At 49.8% G+C, this 19,301-nt stretch overlaps 1 protein-coding gene across 4 annotated transcripts in view; it reads left to right on the top strand.

The window, feature by feature from the left end:
• The window catches only part of LOC137437428 (uncharacterized), a 139,190-nt gene that overhangs the window by 71,836 nt on the left and 48,053 nt on the right, over positions 1–19,301 (top strand). The window contains exon 1 of one of the 4 annotated variants that reach the window (XM_068131741.2): positions 4,556–4,658. The exons of 2 other annotated variants lie outside the window; for them this stretch is intronic. In XM_068131741.2, coding sequence (XP_067987842.2) covers positions 4,557–4,658 — 102 coding nt within the window. In that variant the 5' untranslated portion in view covers position 4,556. Of the gene's footprint in view, positions 1–4,555; positions 4,659–19,301 lie in introns of those variants that run through there. One more of the 4 variants, XM_068131742.2, reaches the window with a different exon arrangement.

Raw genomic sequence — 19,301 nt, forward strand, 5'->3', positions numbered from 1 at the left:
TAATTCACCAATAATTGTTTGTTCAGGGTCCCATCAGTAACTCACCAATAGTTTGTTCAGGGTCCCAGGAGTAACTCACCGATTGTTTGTTCATGGTCCCAGCAGTAATTCACCAATTGTGTGTTCAGGGTCCCAGCAGTAATTCACCAATTGTGTGTTCATGGTCCCAGGAGTAACTCACCAATTGTTTGTTCAGGGTCCCAGGAGTAACTCACCAATTGTTTGTTCATGGTCCCGGCAGTAATTCACCAATTGTGTGTTCAGGGTCCCGGCAGTAACTCACCAATTGTTTGTTCATGGTCCCGGCAGTAATTCACCAATTGTGTGTTCAGGGTCCCAGCAGTAATTCACCAATTGTTTGTTCAGGGTCCCAGCAGTAACTCACCAATAATTGTTTGTTCATGGTCCCAGCAGTAATTCACCAATAGTTTGTTCAGGGTCCCAGCAGTAACTCACCAATAATTGTTTGTTCAGGGTCCCAGCAGTAACTCACCAATTGTTTGTTCAGGGTCCCAGCAGTAACTCACCAATTGTTTGTTCAGGGTCCCAGCAGTAACTCACCAATAATTGTTTGTTCAGGGTCCCAGCAGTAACTCACCAATAGTTTGTTCAGGGTCCCAGCAGTAACTCACCAATTGTTTGTTCAGGGTCCCAGCAGTAACTCACCAATAATTGTTTGTTCAGGGTCCCAGCAGTAATTCACCGATTGTTTGCTCAGGGTCCCAGCAGTAACTCACCAATTGTTTGTTCATGGTCCCAGGAGTAACTCACCAATTGTTTGTTCATGGTCCCAGCAGTAACTCACCAATTGTGTGTTCACGGTCCCAGCAGTAACTCACCAATTGTTTGTTCAGGGTCCCAGCAGTAATTCACCAATTGTGTGTTCAGGGTCCCGGCAGTAATTCACCAATTGTGTGTTCAGGGTCCCGGCAGTAATTCACCAATTGTGTGTTCATGGTCCCAGGAGTAACTCACCAATTGTGTGTTCATGGTCCCAGGAGTAACTCACCAATTGTTTGTTCATGGTCCCAGGAGTAACTCACCAATTGTTTGTTCATGGTCCCAGCAGTAACTCACCAATTGTGTGTTCACGGTCCCAGCAGTAACTCACCAATTGTTTGTTCAGGGTCCCAGCAGTAATTCACCAATTGTGTGTTCAGGGTCCCGGCAGTAATTCACCAATTGTGTGTTCATGGTCCCAGGAGTAACTCACCACTTGTTTGTTCAGGGTCCCAAGAGTAACTCACCGATTGTTTGTTCATGGTCCCAGCAGTAATTCACCAATTGTGTGTTCAGGGTCCCAGCAGTAATTCACCAATTGTGTGTTCATGGTCCCAGGAGTAACTCACCAATTGTTTGTTCAGGGTCCCAGGAGTAACTCACCGATTGTTTGTTCATGGTCCCAGCAGTAATTCACCAATTGTGTGTTCAGGGTCCCAGCAGTAATTCACCAATTGTGTGTTCATGGTCCCAGGAGTAACTCACCAATTGTTTGTTCAGGGTCCCAGGAGTAACTCACCAATTGTTTGTTCATGGTCCCGGCAGTAATTCACCGATTGTGTGTTCAGGGTCATGGCAGTAACTCACCAATTGTTTGTTCAGGGTCCCAGGAGTAACTCACCAATTGTTTCTTCATGGTCCCAGCAGTAATTCACCAATTGTGTGTTCAGGGTCCCAGCAGTAATTCACCAATTGTGTGTTCATGGTCCCAGGAGTAACTCACCAATTGTTTGTTCAGGGTCCCAGGAGTAACTCACCAATTGTTTGTTCATGGTCCCGGCAGTAATTCACCAATTGTGTGTTCAGGGTCACGGCAGTAACTCACCAATTGTTTGTTCATGGTCCCAGGAGTAACTCACCAATTGTTTGTTCAGGGTCCCAGCAGTAACTCACCAATTGTTTGTTCATGGTCCCGGCAGTAATTCACCAATTTTGTGTTCAGGGTCCCAGCAGTAATTCACCAATTGTTTGTTCAGGGTCCCAGCAGTAATTCACCAAATGTGTGTTCAGGGTCCCGGCAGTAATTCACCAATTGTTTGTTCAGGGTCCCATCAGTAACCCACCAATAGTTTGTTCAGGGTCCCAGCAGTAATTCACCAATTGTGTGTTCAGGGTCCCAGCAGTAATTCACCAAATGTGTGTTCAGGGTCCCGGCAGTAATTCACTAATTGTTTGTTCAGGGTCCCATCAGTAACCCACCAATAGTTTGTTCAGGGTCCCAGCAGTAATTCACCAATTGTGTGTTCAGGGTCCCAGCAGTAATTCACCAAATGTGTGTTCAGGGTCCCGGCAGTAATTCACCAATTGTTTGTTCAGGGTCCCGGCAGTAATTCACCAATAATTGTTTGTTCAGGGTCCCATCAGTAACTCACCAATAGTTTGTTCAGGGTCCCAGCAGTAATTCACCAATTGTTTGTTCAGGGTCCCATCAGTAACTCACCAATAGTTTGTTCAGGGTCCCAGCAGTAATTCACCAATTGTGTGTTCAGGGTCCCAGCAGTAATTCACCAATTGTTTGTTCAGGGTCCCATCAGTAACTCACCAATAGTTTGTTCAGGGTCCCAGCAGTAATTCACCAATTGTGTGTTCAGGGTCCCAGCAGTAATTCACCAATTGTTTGTTCAGGGTCCCGGCAGTAACTCACCATAGTTTGTTCAGGGTCCCATCAGAAACACCAATAGTTTGTTCAGGGTCCCAGCAGTAATTCACCAATTGTGTGTTCAGGGTCCCAGCAGTAATTCACCAATTGTGTGTTCAGAGTCCCAGCAGTAATTCACCAATTGTTTATTCAGGGTCCCAGCAGTAATTCACCGATTGTTTGTTCAGGGTCCCAGCAGTAACTCACCAATTATTTTTTCAGGGTCCCAGCAGTAACTCACCAATAATTGTTTGTTCAGGGTCCCAGCAGTAACTCACCAATAATTGTTTGTTCAGGGTCCCAGCAGTAACTCACCAATTGTTTGTTCAGGGTCCCAGCAGTAACTCACCAATTGTTTGTTCAGGGTCCCAGCAATAACTCACCAATAATTGTTTGTTCAGGGTCCCAGCAGTAATTCACCAATAGTTTGTTCAGGGTCCCAGCAGTAACTCACCAATAATTGTTTGTTCAGGGTCCCAGCAGTAACTCACCAATTGTTTGTTCAGGGTCCCAGCAGTAACTCACCAATTGTTTGTTCAGGGTCCCATCAGAAACACCAATAGTTTGTTCAGGGTCCCAGCAGTAATTCACCAATTGTGTGTTCAGGGTCCCAGCAGTAATTCACCAATTGTGTGTTCAGGGTCCCAGCAGTAACTCACCAATAATTGTTTGTTCAGGGTCCCTGCAGTAACTCACCAATTGTTTGTTCAGGGTACCGGCAGTAACTCACCAATTGTTTGTTCAGGGTCCCAGCAGGAACTCACCAATTGTTTGTTCAGTGTACCGGCAGTAACTCACCAATTGTTTGTTCAGGGTCCCAGCAGTAACTCACCAATTGTTTGTTCAGGGTCCCAGCAGTAACTGACCAATAATTGTTTGTCCAGGGTCCCAGCAGTAACTCACCAATTGTTTGTTCAGGGTACCGGCAGTAACTCACCAATTGTTTGTTCAGGGTCCCAGTAGTAACTCACCAATTGTTTGTTCAGGGTACCGGCAGTAACTCAACAATTGTTTGTTCAAGGTCCCAGCAGTAACTCACCAATTGTTTGTTCAGGGTACCGGCAGTAACTCACCAATTGTTTGTTCAGGGTCCCAGCAGTAACTCACCAATAGTTTGTTCAAGGTCCCGGCAGTAACTCACCAATGCTCCACACCCTCTCCAATGCTCCACACCCTCTCCAATGCTCCACACCCTCTCCAATGCCCCACACCCTCTCCAATGCTCCACACCCTCTGCAATACTCCACATCCTCTCCAATACTCCACATCCTCTCCAATACTCCACACCCTCTCCAATACTCCACACCCTCTCCAATGCTCCACACCCTCTCCAATGCCCCACACCCTCTCCAATGCTCCACACCCTGTGCAATACTCCACATCCTCTCCAATACTCCACACCCTCTCCAATGCTCCACACCCTCTCCAATGCTCCACACCCTCTCCAATGCTCCACACCCTCTCCAATGCTCCACACCCTCTCCAATGCCCCACACCCTCTCCAATGCTCCACACCCTCTGCAATACTCCACAGCCTCTCCAATACTCCACATCCTCTCCAATACTCCACATCCTCTCCAATACTCCACACCCTCTCCAATACTCCACACCCTCTCCAATGCTCCACACCCTCTCCAATACTCAACATCCTCTCCAATACTCCACATCCTCTCCAATACTCCACAGCCTCTCCAATACTCCACAGCCTCTCCAATACCCCACACCCTCTCCAATACTCCACACCCTCTCCAATACTCCACACCCTCTCCAATACTCCACATCCTCTCCATTACTCCACCCCTTCTCCAATGCTCCACGCCTACAGTTTTACCCACCCCTTCCAACCCTCAAAGTTTGCTCTTCTCGTCATTGGTTACTGCGTTGTTACAAGCTCCTCCCACCAGCCTCTTCACCCCCAATGAGCGCAGCGAGTGGGAAGGTTTCCGCATTGTTCTTTTTTCTTCTGCTTTTTGTTTTTTATTCGCCGCCATTCTCCTTGTCCGATGTCCGGCGAATGACGGTGAGTACCGGTACCTCAAGGTGAGGTTTGTGCATGCATGGACTTCTCATTGAGAGCGGGAGAGCGATTGTGAGGAGTGATTGTGAATGTGAGGTACGATTGTGAGGTGCGATTGTGAGGGGCGATTGTGAGGCGCGATTCTGTGGAGCGATTCTGCGGCGCGATTGTGAGGTGCGATTGTGAGGAGTGATTGTCAGCAGTGATTGTGAGGGGCGATTGTGAGGTGTGATTGTGTGGAGTGATTGTGAGGTGCGATTGTGAGGAGTGATTGTGAGGTGCGATTGGGAGGTGCGATTGTGTGGAGTGATTGTGAAGTGCGATTGTGAGGAGTGATTGTCAGCAGTGATTGTGTGGTGCGATTGTGAGGGGCGATTGTGAGGCGCGATTCTGTGGAGCGATTCTGCGGCGCGATTGTGAGGTGCGATTGTGAGGAGTGATTGTCAGCAGTGATTGTGAGGGGCGATTGTGAGGTGTGATTGTGTGGAGTGATTGTGAGGTGCGATTGTGAGGAGTGATTGTGAGGTGCGATTGGGAGGTGCGATTGTGTGGAGTGATTGTGAAGTGCGATTGTGAGGAGTGATTGTGAGGTGCGATTGTGTGGAGTGATTGTGAGGTGTGATTGTGAGGTGCGATTGTGAGGTGCGATTGTGAGGAGTGATTGTGAGGAGTGATTGTGAGGAGTGATTGTGAGGTGCGATTGTGAGGTGCGATTGTGAGGAGTGATTCTGAGGAGCGATTGTGAAGAGCGATTGTGAGGAGCGATTGTGAGGTGCGATTGTGAGGTGCGATTGTGTGGAGTGATTGTGAGGAGTGATTGTGAGGTGCGATTGTGAGGAGTGATTGTGAGGAGTGATTGTGAGGTGCGATTGTGTGGAGTGATTGTGAGGGGCGATTGTGAGGAGTGATTGTGAGGTGCGATTGTGAGGAGTGATTGTGAGGTGCGATTGTGTGGAGTGATTGTGAGGAGTGATTGTGAGGTGCGATTGTGAGGAGTGATTGTGAGGAGTGATTGTGAGGTGCGATTGTGTGGAGTGATTGTGAGGGGCGATTGTGAGGAGTGATTGTGAGGTGCGATTGTGAGGAGTGATTGTGAGGTGCGATTGTGTGGAGTGATTGTGAGGAGTGATTGTGAGGTGCGATTGTGTGGAGTGATTGTGAGGGGCGATTGTGAGGAGTGATTGTGAGGTGCGATTGTGAGGAGTGATTGTGAGGTGCGATTGTGTGGAGTGATTGTGAGGCGCGATTGTGTGGAGTGATTGTGAGGGGCGATTGTGAGGAGTGATTGTGAGGTGCGATTGTGAGGTGCGATTGTGAGGTGCGATTGTGAGGAGTGATTGTGAGGAGTGATTGTGAGGTGCGATTGTGTGGAGTGATTGTGAGGGGCGATTGTGAGGAGTGATTGTGAGGTGCGATTGTGAGGAGTGATTGTGAGGTGCGATTGTGTGGAGTGATTGTGAGGAGTGATTGTGAGGTGCGATTGTGAGGAGTGATTGTGAGGAGTGATTGTGAGGTGCGATTGTGTGGAGTGATTGTGAGGGGCGATTGTGAGGAGTGATTGTGAGGTGCGATTGTGAGGAGTGATTGTGAGGTGCGATTGTGTGGAGTGATTGTGAGGAGTGATTGTGAGGTGCGATTGTGTGGAGTGATTGTGAGGGGCGATTGTGAGGAGTGATTGTGAGGTGCGATTGTGAGGAGTGATTGTGAGGTGCGATTGTGTGGAGTGATTGTGAGGCGCGATTGTGTGGAGTGATTGTGAGGGGCGATTGTGAGGAGTGATTGTGAGGTGCGATTGTGAGGTGCGATTGTGAGGTGCGATTGTGAGGAGTGATTGTGAGGAGTGATTGTGTGGAGTGATTGTGAGGTGCGATTGTGAGGTGCGATTGTGAGGAGTGATTGTGTGGAGTGATTGTGAGGTGCGATTGTGAGGTGCGATTGTGAGGAGTGATTGTGAGGAGTGATTGTGAGGTGCGATTGTGAGCTGACATTTTGAGGTGCTATTCTGAGAAGTGATTCTGAGTAGTGATTCTGTGGAGCGATTGTGAGGTGCGATTCTGAGGAGTGATTCTGAGGAGTGATTGTGTGGGGTGATTGTGTGGAGTGATTGTGTGGGGTGATTGTGTGGGGTGATTGTGAGGAGTGATTCTGAGTAGTGATTCTGTGGAGCGATTGTGAGGTGCGATTCTGAGGAGTGATTGTGTGGGGTGATTGTGAGGTGCGATTCTGAGGAGTGATTGTGTGGGGTGATTGTGAGGTGCGATTCTGAGGAGTGATTGTGTGGGGTGATTGTGAGGTGCGATTCTGAGGAGTGATTGTGTGGGGTGATTGTGAGGTGCGATTCTGAGGAGTGATTGTGTGGAGCGATTGTGAGGTGCGATTCTGAGGAGTGATTGTGTGGGGTGATTGTGTGGGGTGATTGTGAGGAGTGATTCTGAGGAGTGATTCTGAGGAGCGATTGTGAGGTGCGATTGTGAGGAGTGATTCTGAGGAGTGATTGTGTGGGGTGATTGTGTGGGGTGATTGTGAGGTGCGATTGTGTGGGGTGATTGTGAGGAGTGATTCTGAGGAGTGATTCTGAGGAGTGATTCTGAGGTGCGATTCTGAGGAGTGATTGTGTGGGGTGATTGTGTGGGGTGATTGTGTGGGATGATTGTGAGGAGTGATTCTGAGGAGTGATTCTGAGGAGTGATTCTGAGGAGTGATTCTGAGGAGTGATTCTGAGGAGTGATTCTGAGGAGTGATTCTGAGGAGTGATTCTGAGGAGTGATTGTGTGGGGTGATTCTGAGGAGTGATTTTGTGGGGTGATTGTGTGCAGTGATTGTGTGGTGCGATTGTGAGGTGCGATTGTGAGGAGTGATTGTGTGGGTTGATTGTGTGGGGTGATTCTGAGGTGCGATTGTGAGGAGCCATTGTGAGGAGCGATTGTGTGGAGCGATTGTGTGGGGTGATTGTGTGGGGTGATTGTGAGGAGTGATTCTGAGGACTGATTCTGAGGAGTGATTGTGTGGGTTGATTGTGTGGGGAGATTCTGAGGAGTGATTCTGAGGAGTGATTCTGAGGAGTGATTGTGTGGGGTGATTGTGAGGAGTGATTCTGAGGAGTGATTGTGTGGGGTGATTGTGAGGAGTGATTCTGAGGAGTGATTCTGAGGAGTGATTCTGAGGAGTGATTCTGAGGAGTGATTCTGAGGAGTGATTCTGAGGAGTGATTCTGAGGAGTGATTCTGAGGAGTGATTGTGTGGGGTGATTGTGAGGTGTGATTGTGAGGAGTGATTGTGTGGGGTGATTGTGTGGGGTGATTGTGTGGGGTGATTGTGAGGAGTGATTCTGAGGAGTGATTCTGAGGAGTGATTCTGAGGAGTGATTCTGAGGAGTGATTCTGAGGAGTGATTCTGAGGAGTGATTCTGAGGAGTGATTCTGAGGAGTGATTCTGAGGAGTGATTCTGAGTAGCGATTGTGAGTAGCGATTGTGAGGAGCGATTGTGTGCAGTGATTGTGAGGTGCGATTGTGTGGGGTGATTGTGAGGAGTGATTCTGAGGAGTGATTCTGAGGAGTGATTCTGAGGTGCGATTCTGAGGAGTGATTCTGAGGAGTGATTGTGTGGGGTGATTGTGTGGGGTGATTGTGAGGAGTGATTCTGAGGAGTGATTCTGAGGAGTGATTCTGAGGAGTGATTCTGAGGAGTGATTCTGAGGAGTGATTCTGAGGAGTGATTCTGAGGAGTGATTCTGAGGAGTGATTCTGAGGAGTGATTCTGAGGAGTGATTCTGAGGAGTGATTTTGTGGGGTGATTGTGTGCAGTGATTGTGTGGTGCGATTGTGAGGTGCGATTGTGAGGAGTGATTGTGTGGGTTGATTGTGTGGGGTGATTCTGAGGTGCGATTGTGAGGAGCCATTGTGAGGAGCGATTGTGTGGAGCGATTGTGTGGGGTGATTGTGTGGGGTGATTGTGAGGAGTGATTCTGAGGACTGATTCTGAGGAGTGATTCTGAGGAGTGATTGTGTGGGTTGATTGTGTGGGGAGATTGTGAGGAGTGATTCTGAGGAGTGATTCTGAGGAGTGATTCTGAGGAGTGATTGTGTGGGGTGATTGTGAGGAGTGATTGTGAGGAGTGATTGTGTGGGGTGATTGTGTGGGGTGATTGTGAGGAGTGATTCTGAGGAGTGATTCTGAGGAGTGATTTTGTGGGGTGATTGTGTGGAGTGATTGTGTGCAGTGATTGTGTGGTGCGATTGTGAGGTGCGATTGTGTGGTGTGATTGTGTGGTGTGATTGTGAGGAGCGATTGTGAGGAGTGATTCTGAGGAGTGATTGTGAGGAGTGATTGTGAGGATTGATTGTGAGGTGCGATTGTGAGGTGCGATTGTTTGGGTTGATTGTGTGGGGTGATTGTGAGGAGCGATTGTGTGGAGAGATTGTGTGGAGTGATTGTCGAGAGCCATTGTGAGGGGCGATTGTGAGGGGCGATTGTGAGGGGCGATTGTGTGGGACGATTGTGTGGGGTGATTGTGATGTGTGCTTGTGAGGTGAGGAGTGATTGTGAGGTGAGGATTGACTGTGAGAATGATTGTGAGGTGCGATTGTGTGGAGTGGTTGTGTGGAGTGGTTTTATGGAGTGATTGTGTGGAGTGATTGTGTGGAGTGATTGTGTGGAGTGATTGTGTGGAGTGATTGTGTGGAGTGATTGTGTGGAGTGAGAAGACGAAAACAAATAACTGAGCCGAGACTTGGGGACGTTAAGAAGTCTTGGGTTACTGGTTACCTCCTTAGTGGGGCGGCTTCGCCCAAATATTCAAAAGAATTGTGCATTTTGTGATTACAAGCACCAAATTTGGCACAAATGTACATTAATATGTTGCGAACATTTTCAGATATTGGGCCACTTGAAATTCCGTAATTTTTTTTTTCAAATTTTTTCAAATTTCATAATTTCAAATTTTTCGGGTGACACCGTCACAATTTCGGTCTTCGAGGCCGGCCGATAGGCAAAGTGTGACCGGAAGGGACGAGGTTCTCCTGACCACGTGGCCCTCGATCTGGGAAGCGAGAGGCGTTCCATTAGTGGACGCGCCCCTCACGCCCGACTTCTGGGCGGCCCCGGCAGGCCGTTTGTTTTGACGTTCCGTGACAGGCCCCGCACCCCCACCTCCGGGCCGACCGGAAGCTTGTGCTGAGTACATCATACCTGAACAACTCAGTGAGGCAGAACACAGCAGTGCACACCAGGGTGACCCCTTCAGTGCATAAACCAATTAACCTGTCCACTGCAGGGCATATAGAAATGAAGTTATTTTCTGCATATAATAATAATATAAGTTCAGTTCTATATAACAATTTCTGTTATCACCACTACCACTACAACTACCACTACTACAAGCTTTGTCTGGAATTTTGTGGACTAACAGACAAACAGACATACAGACAAGCTGGGATCAAAACATTACCTCCTTCCACCATTGAGTGTAGAGGTAAACATCATGGAAATTATATCATGCCCTAGATTTAATTCATGCTTACCCGTGTATTTGCTTCACTGGTTCACAAGGTCTTTTGCATACATGTAATTCAGACTCTCGTCTTCATTGCTGACCACACAATGTTCGCAACATATTAATGTACATTTGTGCCAAATTTGGTGCTTGTATCACAAAATGCACAATTCTTTTGAATATTTGGGCTAAGCCGCCCCACTATATCGGCCGGCCTCGAAGACCGAAATTGTGACGGTGTCACCCGAAAAATTTGAAATTACGAAATTTGAAAAAATTTGAAAAAAGAAATTACGGAATTTCAAGTGGCCCAATATCTGAAAATGTTCGCAACATATTGTTACAGACACGACTTTGATGTTATGGTGGGCCGAGCGGAATGGCCGCCGTGTCCGCACAAGTTACCCGATTATACTCGAACCTTTGCCGAGTCGCGCTACGCTAGATCAATGAAGGAAAAGGACACAACGGCTGGGATTAAAATGACACGACACCAGGGATACGGTTCTCAAGACCTCCGGAGGAGGTTATAATATGGCGGAAGGTTAGATTACAGGAATGAGAGGGACAGCATAGGAAGATAGGCACTTAAACACGGTCTTATACTAGCCCCGACAGACGACAGATAAACAGGACAAAACTGACTCACATGGAGATTGATGGCAAGGAAAGCGGGCAGTCGATGGCTCAAGGTGCACCTTGGCTCAGGGGCAAAATCGACCCGGTCCAGTCCAAAGATGCGGGGAGGTCGCTCAGCGCTCGGAGGTCGCGACTTGTCTTCTCAAGCTGGGGGCGCATCTGACGTCACGTCCGGTAAGTCGCTGCGCATATCCGGCGGGGAGTGACACGCCCTCGGCTAGTTAGCTCCGCCCCAGATGGAATCAGTCCGCCCTTCTTACTGGCTGCGGGGGGTTACCGGGCTCCGCCCCTGACGAGGGGCTGACAGCCAGCCCCTTCGTGGTAACCCCGTGGGCGCACATGGCAATGGCGGTTAACCAAGCCGGTGTGAGGACGCACACTCCCCGCGCCGCGCCGCCCCCAATCTCCTCTGTTGTTGTTGTTGTAGTTGTTGTTGTTGTTGTTGTAGTTGTTGTTGTTGTAGTTGTTGTTTCATGGGGAAGATGGGAGGAGGTAAGGGGAGGTCCTAAACTCACTACTGGTGCCATACAATCACATTCTGGTGCAACGAAGAGTCAGAATTAATGGAAACGAGTCCTTAACTGACATAGACTAAGAATAACTAGCAAGATGTCCGAAAGTTGTCTACGTGAGATGCGGTGGACCTGGGCACGACATTTAATGGGGGAAAAAGGGGAAGGTCGGTTCTACGGAGTGTTATTTACAGGCAATGGGACTAGGGAATGGGGGATTGGGGATAGTTGGGGAGTATTGGGGAAATAGGGGAATATTTACAAGCGGATATGGAGGCCAAATTCCATATCCGCAACATTGCACCCTTCTCTACCCTCGGGGCGTCCCGACCCGATAAATTTTTACCTATTTTAGTGTGGCACTCAGATGTAGTTCCCTCTACTATTAACTCTACCCTGAGTGCGACAGTTTTACAGATATTCACAAACGAGTAAATATGTCCCCCTGCGACGTTGCACCCTTCTCCTCACAGAAACACGCCCACAGGATAACCGAATCGCGGAAAGAATTCGCAAACTAAACATACAGCCGGTAGGGAGCATTATTTACAAGACTACGCTGCTATTTACACTACGATCCAGGACCTGTTTTTGGAGGAACACATGCAGATGTTATGCATAGAGAGAGCACGCATGCCAGCATCGATACACCAACCCACGAGTGCTCTGTGGCCTTACGGCCTTTAATAATGTGCAGAGCACCCCTTCCAAGCACCAAAAGCACCACCCCATCACACAGTCAGCACCATCCGGTGCAGTCACCATTATTCATTAAAATAAAAACAACAACCCCTAACCCTGCAGGTGTCTCTTGCTCTTCGTGTGGTGCACTTGGCCTTCTGCTTCCTTCAAAAATAAAGAAAGGCGCCAACCGCGTCCATTTCTGTATTGTGGCCTTCAGTGGTGTCAACTAAAAGTGGTTCACCTGTATGGCATAGGTGCCACGTTGACCCATAGGTCCATCCACGGGTGGTGCTTGGCCGCAAAAGAACTGCGGTCCATTGTGGGTGGCCACCAAAATTGCGGTCCATATGGTGTATCGATCCAGGCAGCAAGCAGCGAAAGTGCAGGCCCACAACTGCGTAGCCAGCACCTCTCTCTCCTCTCTGCCCCAAAACCAGATCCTCGGAGGTGGGAGACAAAAGAAGCAGACAAGTGAGTAAGGTGGTAAGGGCGCAAAAGTGCACGCAATGTAAGGTAATGCACACTGGGGGCACATGGGAACCAGGTGAGACAGGTACGTTCCTACCGTACGCCCCCCCCCCCCCCCACCAGGTAACCTACATGGCCCCTCCCTTACCCCTTACTGTATCCACGAAACACAACACTACCCATAAACATCTACTTTACAAATCAACAAACGTCCCTACTGTCTTCCCCGTTCCTCCCATAAACCAAATTCGTCTTCTCTCCCTCCTAACCAATCAAATTTGCCATTTTCAACTTTCATCAAAATTTGCCATTTCCAACTGAGCATCAAAATTTGCCATTACCAATTCATCATCAGTCCCTCCTAAGGAGGGAGAGATGGAATCACCCCAATGTCTCATCCACGTCGTGATGCGTCTCACCAATCCACACAGCAATTCCCACTTCCTGCAACACAAAACAAAGAAAACACAGGTGTGGAGTCATCATCATCACCACAGGTAAGTGGCTGCGTATGGTGCGACAGGCTCATCAATCCTAACTATTTCCTAAATGACTTTAACACACTTTACATTACCCGGGGTCTTTCTCCTGCCACTCCATTGGCCAACTTACACTATGGGTTCTAAAAACCAATTCCCATTGACCAACTTGTGGTGCTTTTCAATTTGGGGTCTCACTCCCCCGATTCATCTCCCGGTGCCCTCGCACAATTTCTGGGCTGTGGCGTGTACCTCTCCCAGTGGGTCTACCCACCTGCACACCTCCACCACTGCAGTTGCCTCCGAGCTTACCTGCTCCTTACCCTAACCTAACTACCTGGGGAAGGCCCTCTGGCGCTCTCCCCACTCGGTGCCCTCTCTGGCACTGGGCTACCCGGGTCCATCCTCCGGATCCTCGGGCCCCATCCACAACTCTACCGGCTCCCAGAGCCCACCTGCGGCCTCACCTGGCTGACATCCTCACAGTGGTGGAGTGCCCAACCAACTACACGCACTAACAGGCTACACGCCCAGCCATTTCCACAACACTAATGCACCCATCCACAATACCATTCTGTCACCCGCACCACAGATGCCAATATCCAACCACAATTTACCTGTACCCTCTACCTAACACTTACACTACCCGCCCCGGGTATCCGTGATGGGGGTCCACTCTTCCCCCATTCACACCTTCGCACCATGCACACCACATCCGTACCACTTACTCCAACTCTCTCCACACACCTGTCCTTGCACACCTGTGCTCTCACACCTGGTGCCACCTGCACCCTTCTCTCCCCAAGCACATTCGCGCTGATCCACAACACTCACTACTCATACACTGCTCCACACACCTGTCCAGTTGCACACCTGTGCAATCACACCTGTTCAATTCTCACACACACGGCATCATCTCAGCTAACTACTCCCTTCTGAAACTTGCGCGTCCCAGTCGTCCCTTTAAACTATTGCGCTCCCACGTCATTATCATCCATACTAATCTACCTGCGTCCCCACTACAGGTATCAGTCACTATCTAAACCTTAACGTCACCTAATGTCAATCTCTTCTAGATCCCTACAATATAACCTAACCCACCCGGGCCAGTTTTCACTGCCATACACCCCATAATCTATTGCTCCTCTGCCCCATATGGGAAGGGTGGCAGGGATGCCAGCCTTACCCACCGGGCCCATCGCTCACTACCAATTTTGCACATCAAATTTCAACAAATTAAAAATTTGACAATCGCTACCCATCATCTGCCAATCACTACTGCCAATCCCTTGCCAATCATCAAATTTTGTTTTTCTCTAATTTTGGGGCTAAAACACTAACCTCATCACCCAGTCTACCCACTAATGCCTCTCGGTGCGCCAATTCCTGTCCAAAGCCCGGCTTCGTAAAGCCAAGCCATGAATGCGGGTTGTTTGGTGCCAGCGGCTGGATACGTCCCGCATTCGGTGCAGGGAAGGAGGTTTACCCGGGCCGAGATCCCACGCACCATCTCGGCACGGAGCCATCCCATGGCTCGATCTCGACCTGCCGGAATACCTCAACAAAAAGTGGTCGCCATGACGACCCTTCCTATCCAGCCGCCCGCTCCGCCTAGTGGAGCACGGACGCGGCCGTCCAAAGCGAGGCCCGGCACGCACCGAGGGCCCGATTCGGCTAAAAGTCGCTCTAACCTCTAACCCGGTTCCCTTCGATGCCTCACCTGCATGCTTACACCCCGCAGCCCGTTCCTTGCTCACACATCCAGCCGTTCCCATGCTCCTCGTACCTTTCCTTACACACCCAGGTACACCCATTCCACTCACAGCCTTGGTCACACACCTGACCACCGAACACTTTGGCACACATTCGTTGGTCGCACACCTCACCAACACACCTCTTCGCGCCCCCTCCTCTGTCACCTCCTCTGTGACAATCACAGGTGTGCTCTCATTCGCACACCCAACCACGTGCCTCACTACCAACTCCAGCGTGCATTCCCACTCACGCTCTACCACTCCAGGTGTGCATCCTTCCATCCCAGGTGTACAGCCTCGCTCACCTGTCACAACCAACTCACTCTCCTTGTCACTCTCACTACTCTCACCTCCATTCTTGACAGCGCACTCACCCTTACTCTTGACAGCGCACTCACCCTTACTCTTGACAGCGCACTCTTTCCTCATGCACCTGTCCGTCACACACCTTTCTCGCGCACACTCTCCCGTTATACCCTCTGTAACACTCACCACAGGTGTGCATTCTTCCTTGCCTTTGACAGCGCACTCTTTCCCCATGCACCTGTCCGTCACACACCTTTCTCGCGCACACTCCTGCGCACACTCTCCCGTCACACCCTCTGTAACACTTACCACACCGCGCTTCCATGTGCTCCCTCGCACACGCGCTACGACCGACTCACTCTCGCCAGCACCCTCACTCCTTGGCACGCACTTTTTCCTCACACACCCCAGAGTCGGACTTTCTCGCACACCTCCTCTTTCGCACACCAGACCTGTCGCACACTTCACCAACGGCCTCTCACGAACACCCGGGTCTATCTCGACCCCCAAGCTTATTAAATCCCCTGGCGCATCATACGCACGACCATATTGGTCACCACTTACACCAGGTCCTCTTCCTCTTCGCTTCTCCTCCATCACCTGCGAATCCCTCATCCGGTTAATGAGCACATCATCACGATCCAAACACAGACTTTGGACCAATTCTTTTATCTCCTCTTTTATCTCTTTCTTATCCCCTCTCCGTCGCTTCTTAATTTCGCTCATCCCTTCTTCCACTTCTTCTAGTTTCTGCTTCACCTCTTTTATTCCCCGGTACGTCTCCTCAAGCTCGTCCTCTAAGGCTACCTTGACCGTTTCCAGGTGCGTCCTCACCTGCCGGTCCTTCGTCTCCATTACCTCTACCACCTCGTCCAACCTCGCTGTCAGTCCCTCACGTACCATCTGACATTCCCTCTTTGTCGCTATTAAGTCGTTTTTTATGTCGTTTTGTGTCGCTTTTAAACCTCCTAATACCGCAGTGTTCCTTTGAACCTGCTCCGTTAGTCCTTTTTGTCCCTCCGTCAGCTGTTCCACCTCCTGCGTCAGGTCCTCTATGCCCCCTTGTAACTTTACAGTCCCCTTTCTCACCTCCTTCTCCATGTGCTCCTTACAGTGCCTCACCTCCTCGCGCACTCCTCCGACCTCCTCACTCACACCTCTTCTGATCTCCTCTCCCATCACTTGCATCTCCTGCCCAGATGCCACCCTCATCTGCTCCATTTCCTCCCGGTGAGCATCCAGTTTAGTTTCTACCCCCATTCTGACCCCCTCTATCTGCTGCCCCATTTGGTTAACTTCCCTTTCCGCTTGGTCCCTCATGTCCCTCAATTTGCCTTCCATCCTGTTTTCTAACCCCTCTAACCCATTTCTCACCTCTTTTATCCCATTGTCTAACCCCTCAAAATTTTTGTCTACCTTCTCACCAGTACCCCTCACTTCGTCCCTCATTACCCCCATTTGGTTTCCCATTACCCCCAATTGCTCACTCTGAGCCCTCGCTTCGTCCCTCATTACCCCCATTTGGTTTTCTAATCGCTCACTCATTTGTTCCATAAGGGCCCTCATTTGCAGGAGGAAAAGGTTCGAATCCACCAGGGGCGCTGCCACGGTCGCGGGCGCGGTGACCAGCGAGGCGCCATTTTGCGCGCCCGCAACGTCGGGCGCAACGACGCTATTTTGTGCGTCTGCTACCCTCACTGCTTCGCTCTCCCCACGTCCCTCAATTTGGTCCTGGACCGATCCTGCCTCACTCTCCCCTACCGGAACCCAGCCGACTTGGTCTGCCATAGCGCGACTTTCAAAATTCGGGTTTTTATATTTGGTAAAACACAATCGAATTTCGCCGTTATAATTTCGAGCGCGGGAAACGCGCTCCGGATCGAATTCTACCTCCCAACACCAATTGTTACCCTAGTGGTACAATTGGTGTTCCAAAATTTGGGCCTAATAAATTTAGTCCCAGGTCCGAATCCGACACTCCTGACACCAATTGTTACAGACACGACTTTGATGTTATGGTGGGCCGAGCGGAATGGCCGCCGTGTCCGCACAAGTTACCCGATTATACTCGAACCTTGGCCGAGTCGCGCTACGCTAGATCAATGAAGGAAAAGGACACAACGGCTGGGATTAAAATGACACGACACCAGGGATACAGTTCTCAAGACCTCCGGAGGAGGTTATAATATGGCGGAAGGTTAGATTACAGGAATGAGAGGGACAGCATAGGAAGATAGGCACTTAAACACGGTCTTATACTAGCCCCGACAGACGACAGATAAACAGGACAAAACTGACTCACACGGGGATTGATGGCAAGGAAAGCGGGCAGTCGATGGCTCAAGGTGCACCTTGGCTCAGGGGCAAAATCGACCCGGTCCAGTCCAAAGATGCGGGGAGGTCGCTCAGCGCTCGGAGGTCGCGACTTGTCTTCTCAAGCTGGGGGCGCATCTGACGTCACGTCCGGTAAGTCGCTGCGCATATCCGGCGGGGAGTGACACGCCCTCGGCTAGTTAGCTCCGCCCCAGATGGAATCAGTCCGCCCTTCTTACTGGCTGCGGGGGGTTACCGGGCTCCGCCCCTGACGAGGGGCTGACAGCCAGCCCCTTCGTGGTACTGGTAACCCCGTGGGCGCACATGGCAATGGCGGCTAACCAAGCCGGTGTGAGGACGCACACTCCCCGCGCCTCGCCGCCCCCAAGCTCCTCTGTTGTTGTAGTTGTAGTTGTTGTTGTTGTTGTTGTTTCATGGGGAAGATGGGAGGAGGTAAGGGGAGGTCCTAAACTCACTACTGGTGCCATACAATCACATTCTGGTGCAACGAAGAGTCAGAATTAATGGAAACGAGTCCTTAACTGACATAGACTAAGAATAACTAGCAAGATGTCCGAAAGTTGTCTACGTGAGATGCGGTGGACCTGGGCACGACATTTAATGGGGGAAAAAGGGGCAGGTCGGTTCTACGGAGTGTTATTTACAGGCAATGGGACTAGGGAATGGGGGATTGGGGATAGTTGGGGAGTATTGGGGAAATAGGGGAATATTTACAAGCGGATATGGAGGCCAAATTCCATATCCGCAACAATATTCATGTACATTTGTGCCAAATTTGGTGCTTGTATCACAAAATGCACAACAGGTTTGCTATGCTGCTACACTACTCCACCGAAGGTTGTACAAATGTTTATTAGAGTTTTTGCAAGTTTAAGGTTAAGGTTGTGGTTAAGTTAGTTTTTGAGTGCTTTGTTGGTTTTCCTCCCTCCGCAGGAACGACGAATTATAATCAGTGTACATACTTGAAATGCATTGTTGTTTAAGGGGCTAGCATGTTAAGGAGAATAGGTAGGTAGCTTCGGCTCACTTCCCACAGCCCTCCTGCTTTATTTCATCGGCTAATTAATTGTGAGACAGTAAGTGTTAAGACTAGAATGGTCGCGCCTGCAGTGAACCTTGCGTGGGCTACGGTTCCGGGGGGGGGGGGGGGGGGGTGAGGGGCTGTGTTATGAATTTTGGGGTAGGCATATATAGATTTAGGTAGATCTGCATAGGTATCGTGCTTCGTCTGTCGTGCTAGAGAATCTCGATGTGATAAGTTCTGTGTTTAGGCGGTTTGTCGGATTAAGTGTGTACCTATGATCATACTAGGATGATCGTGTGTTAAATAGTTGTAGGGATTAGGCTAATTCCTGCGTGTGTGAAACCTGTGATCTACCCTTTGTACCGTATGGCAGCACATCAGTGTACATTAGCTAGATCCATTAGTGCACCACATTAATTAATTCCCCCGCCGCCACAAGACTTACAGAAAGAACAGGCAGGAAGCCAGTTCCGGGCACCGCCGATGTAGCTGCAGCCAGTTACATCACCACAAAGAAACACACATTGTCCAGGCAGGCTGAGAGCCACGTCCAGGGGGAACTCGTGATTGGCCAGGGGAGGGGCAAGCAAAGTATCTCTCTCCCAGGTATCTCTCCCAGGTTACTCCCTCCTCCGGTATGATAGACCTGAGCCTCGTCCTGGAGGTGGGGTTGCTATGTTTATAAAAAACTCTTTCTCACTCGCCCTGCACTGCCCTCTCTCCACCTCACCCCCAGGAATACCTTTGGCTACGGCTTCCCCTTCGCTCCCACCTTTTGTTCATATGTGTGTTGTACCGTCCACCAAACAGTGATGACTCCATCTACATCTCGCTGTCTGATAATATGGACCAACTTCTATCTACCCATCCCAACTCTCTCTTCCTCATATGTGGTGATTTCAATTTTCACCATGCCAGTTGGCTGGGTGTGGGTACCTCTCTCACCAGCCATGG

Source organism: Myxine glutinosa, chromosome 12 (assembly GCF_964187855.1).
Source record: "Myxine glutinosa chromosome 12, kmMyxGlut1.1, whole genome shotgun sequence".
Taxonomy (NCBI): Eukaryota; Metazoa; Chordata; class Myxini; order Myxiniformes; family Myxinidae; genus Myxine; species Myxine glutinosa.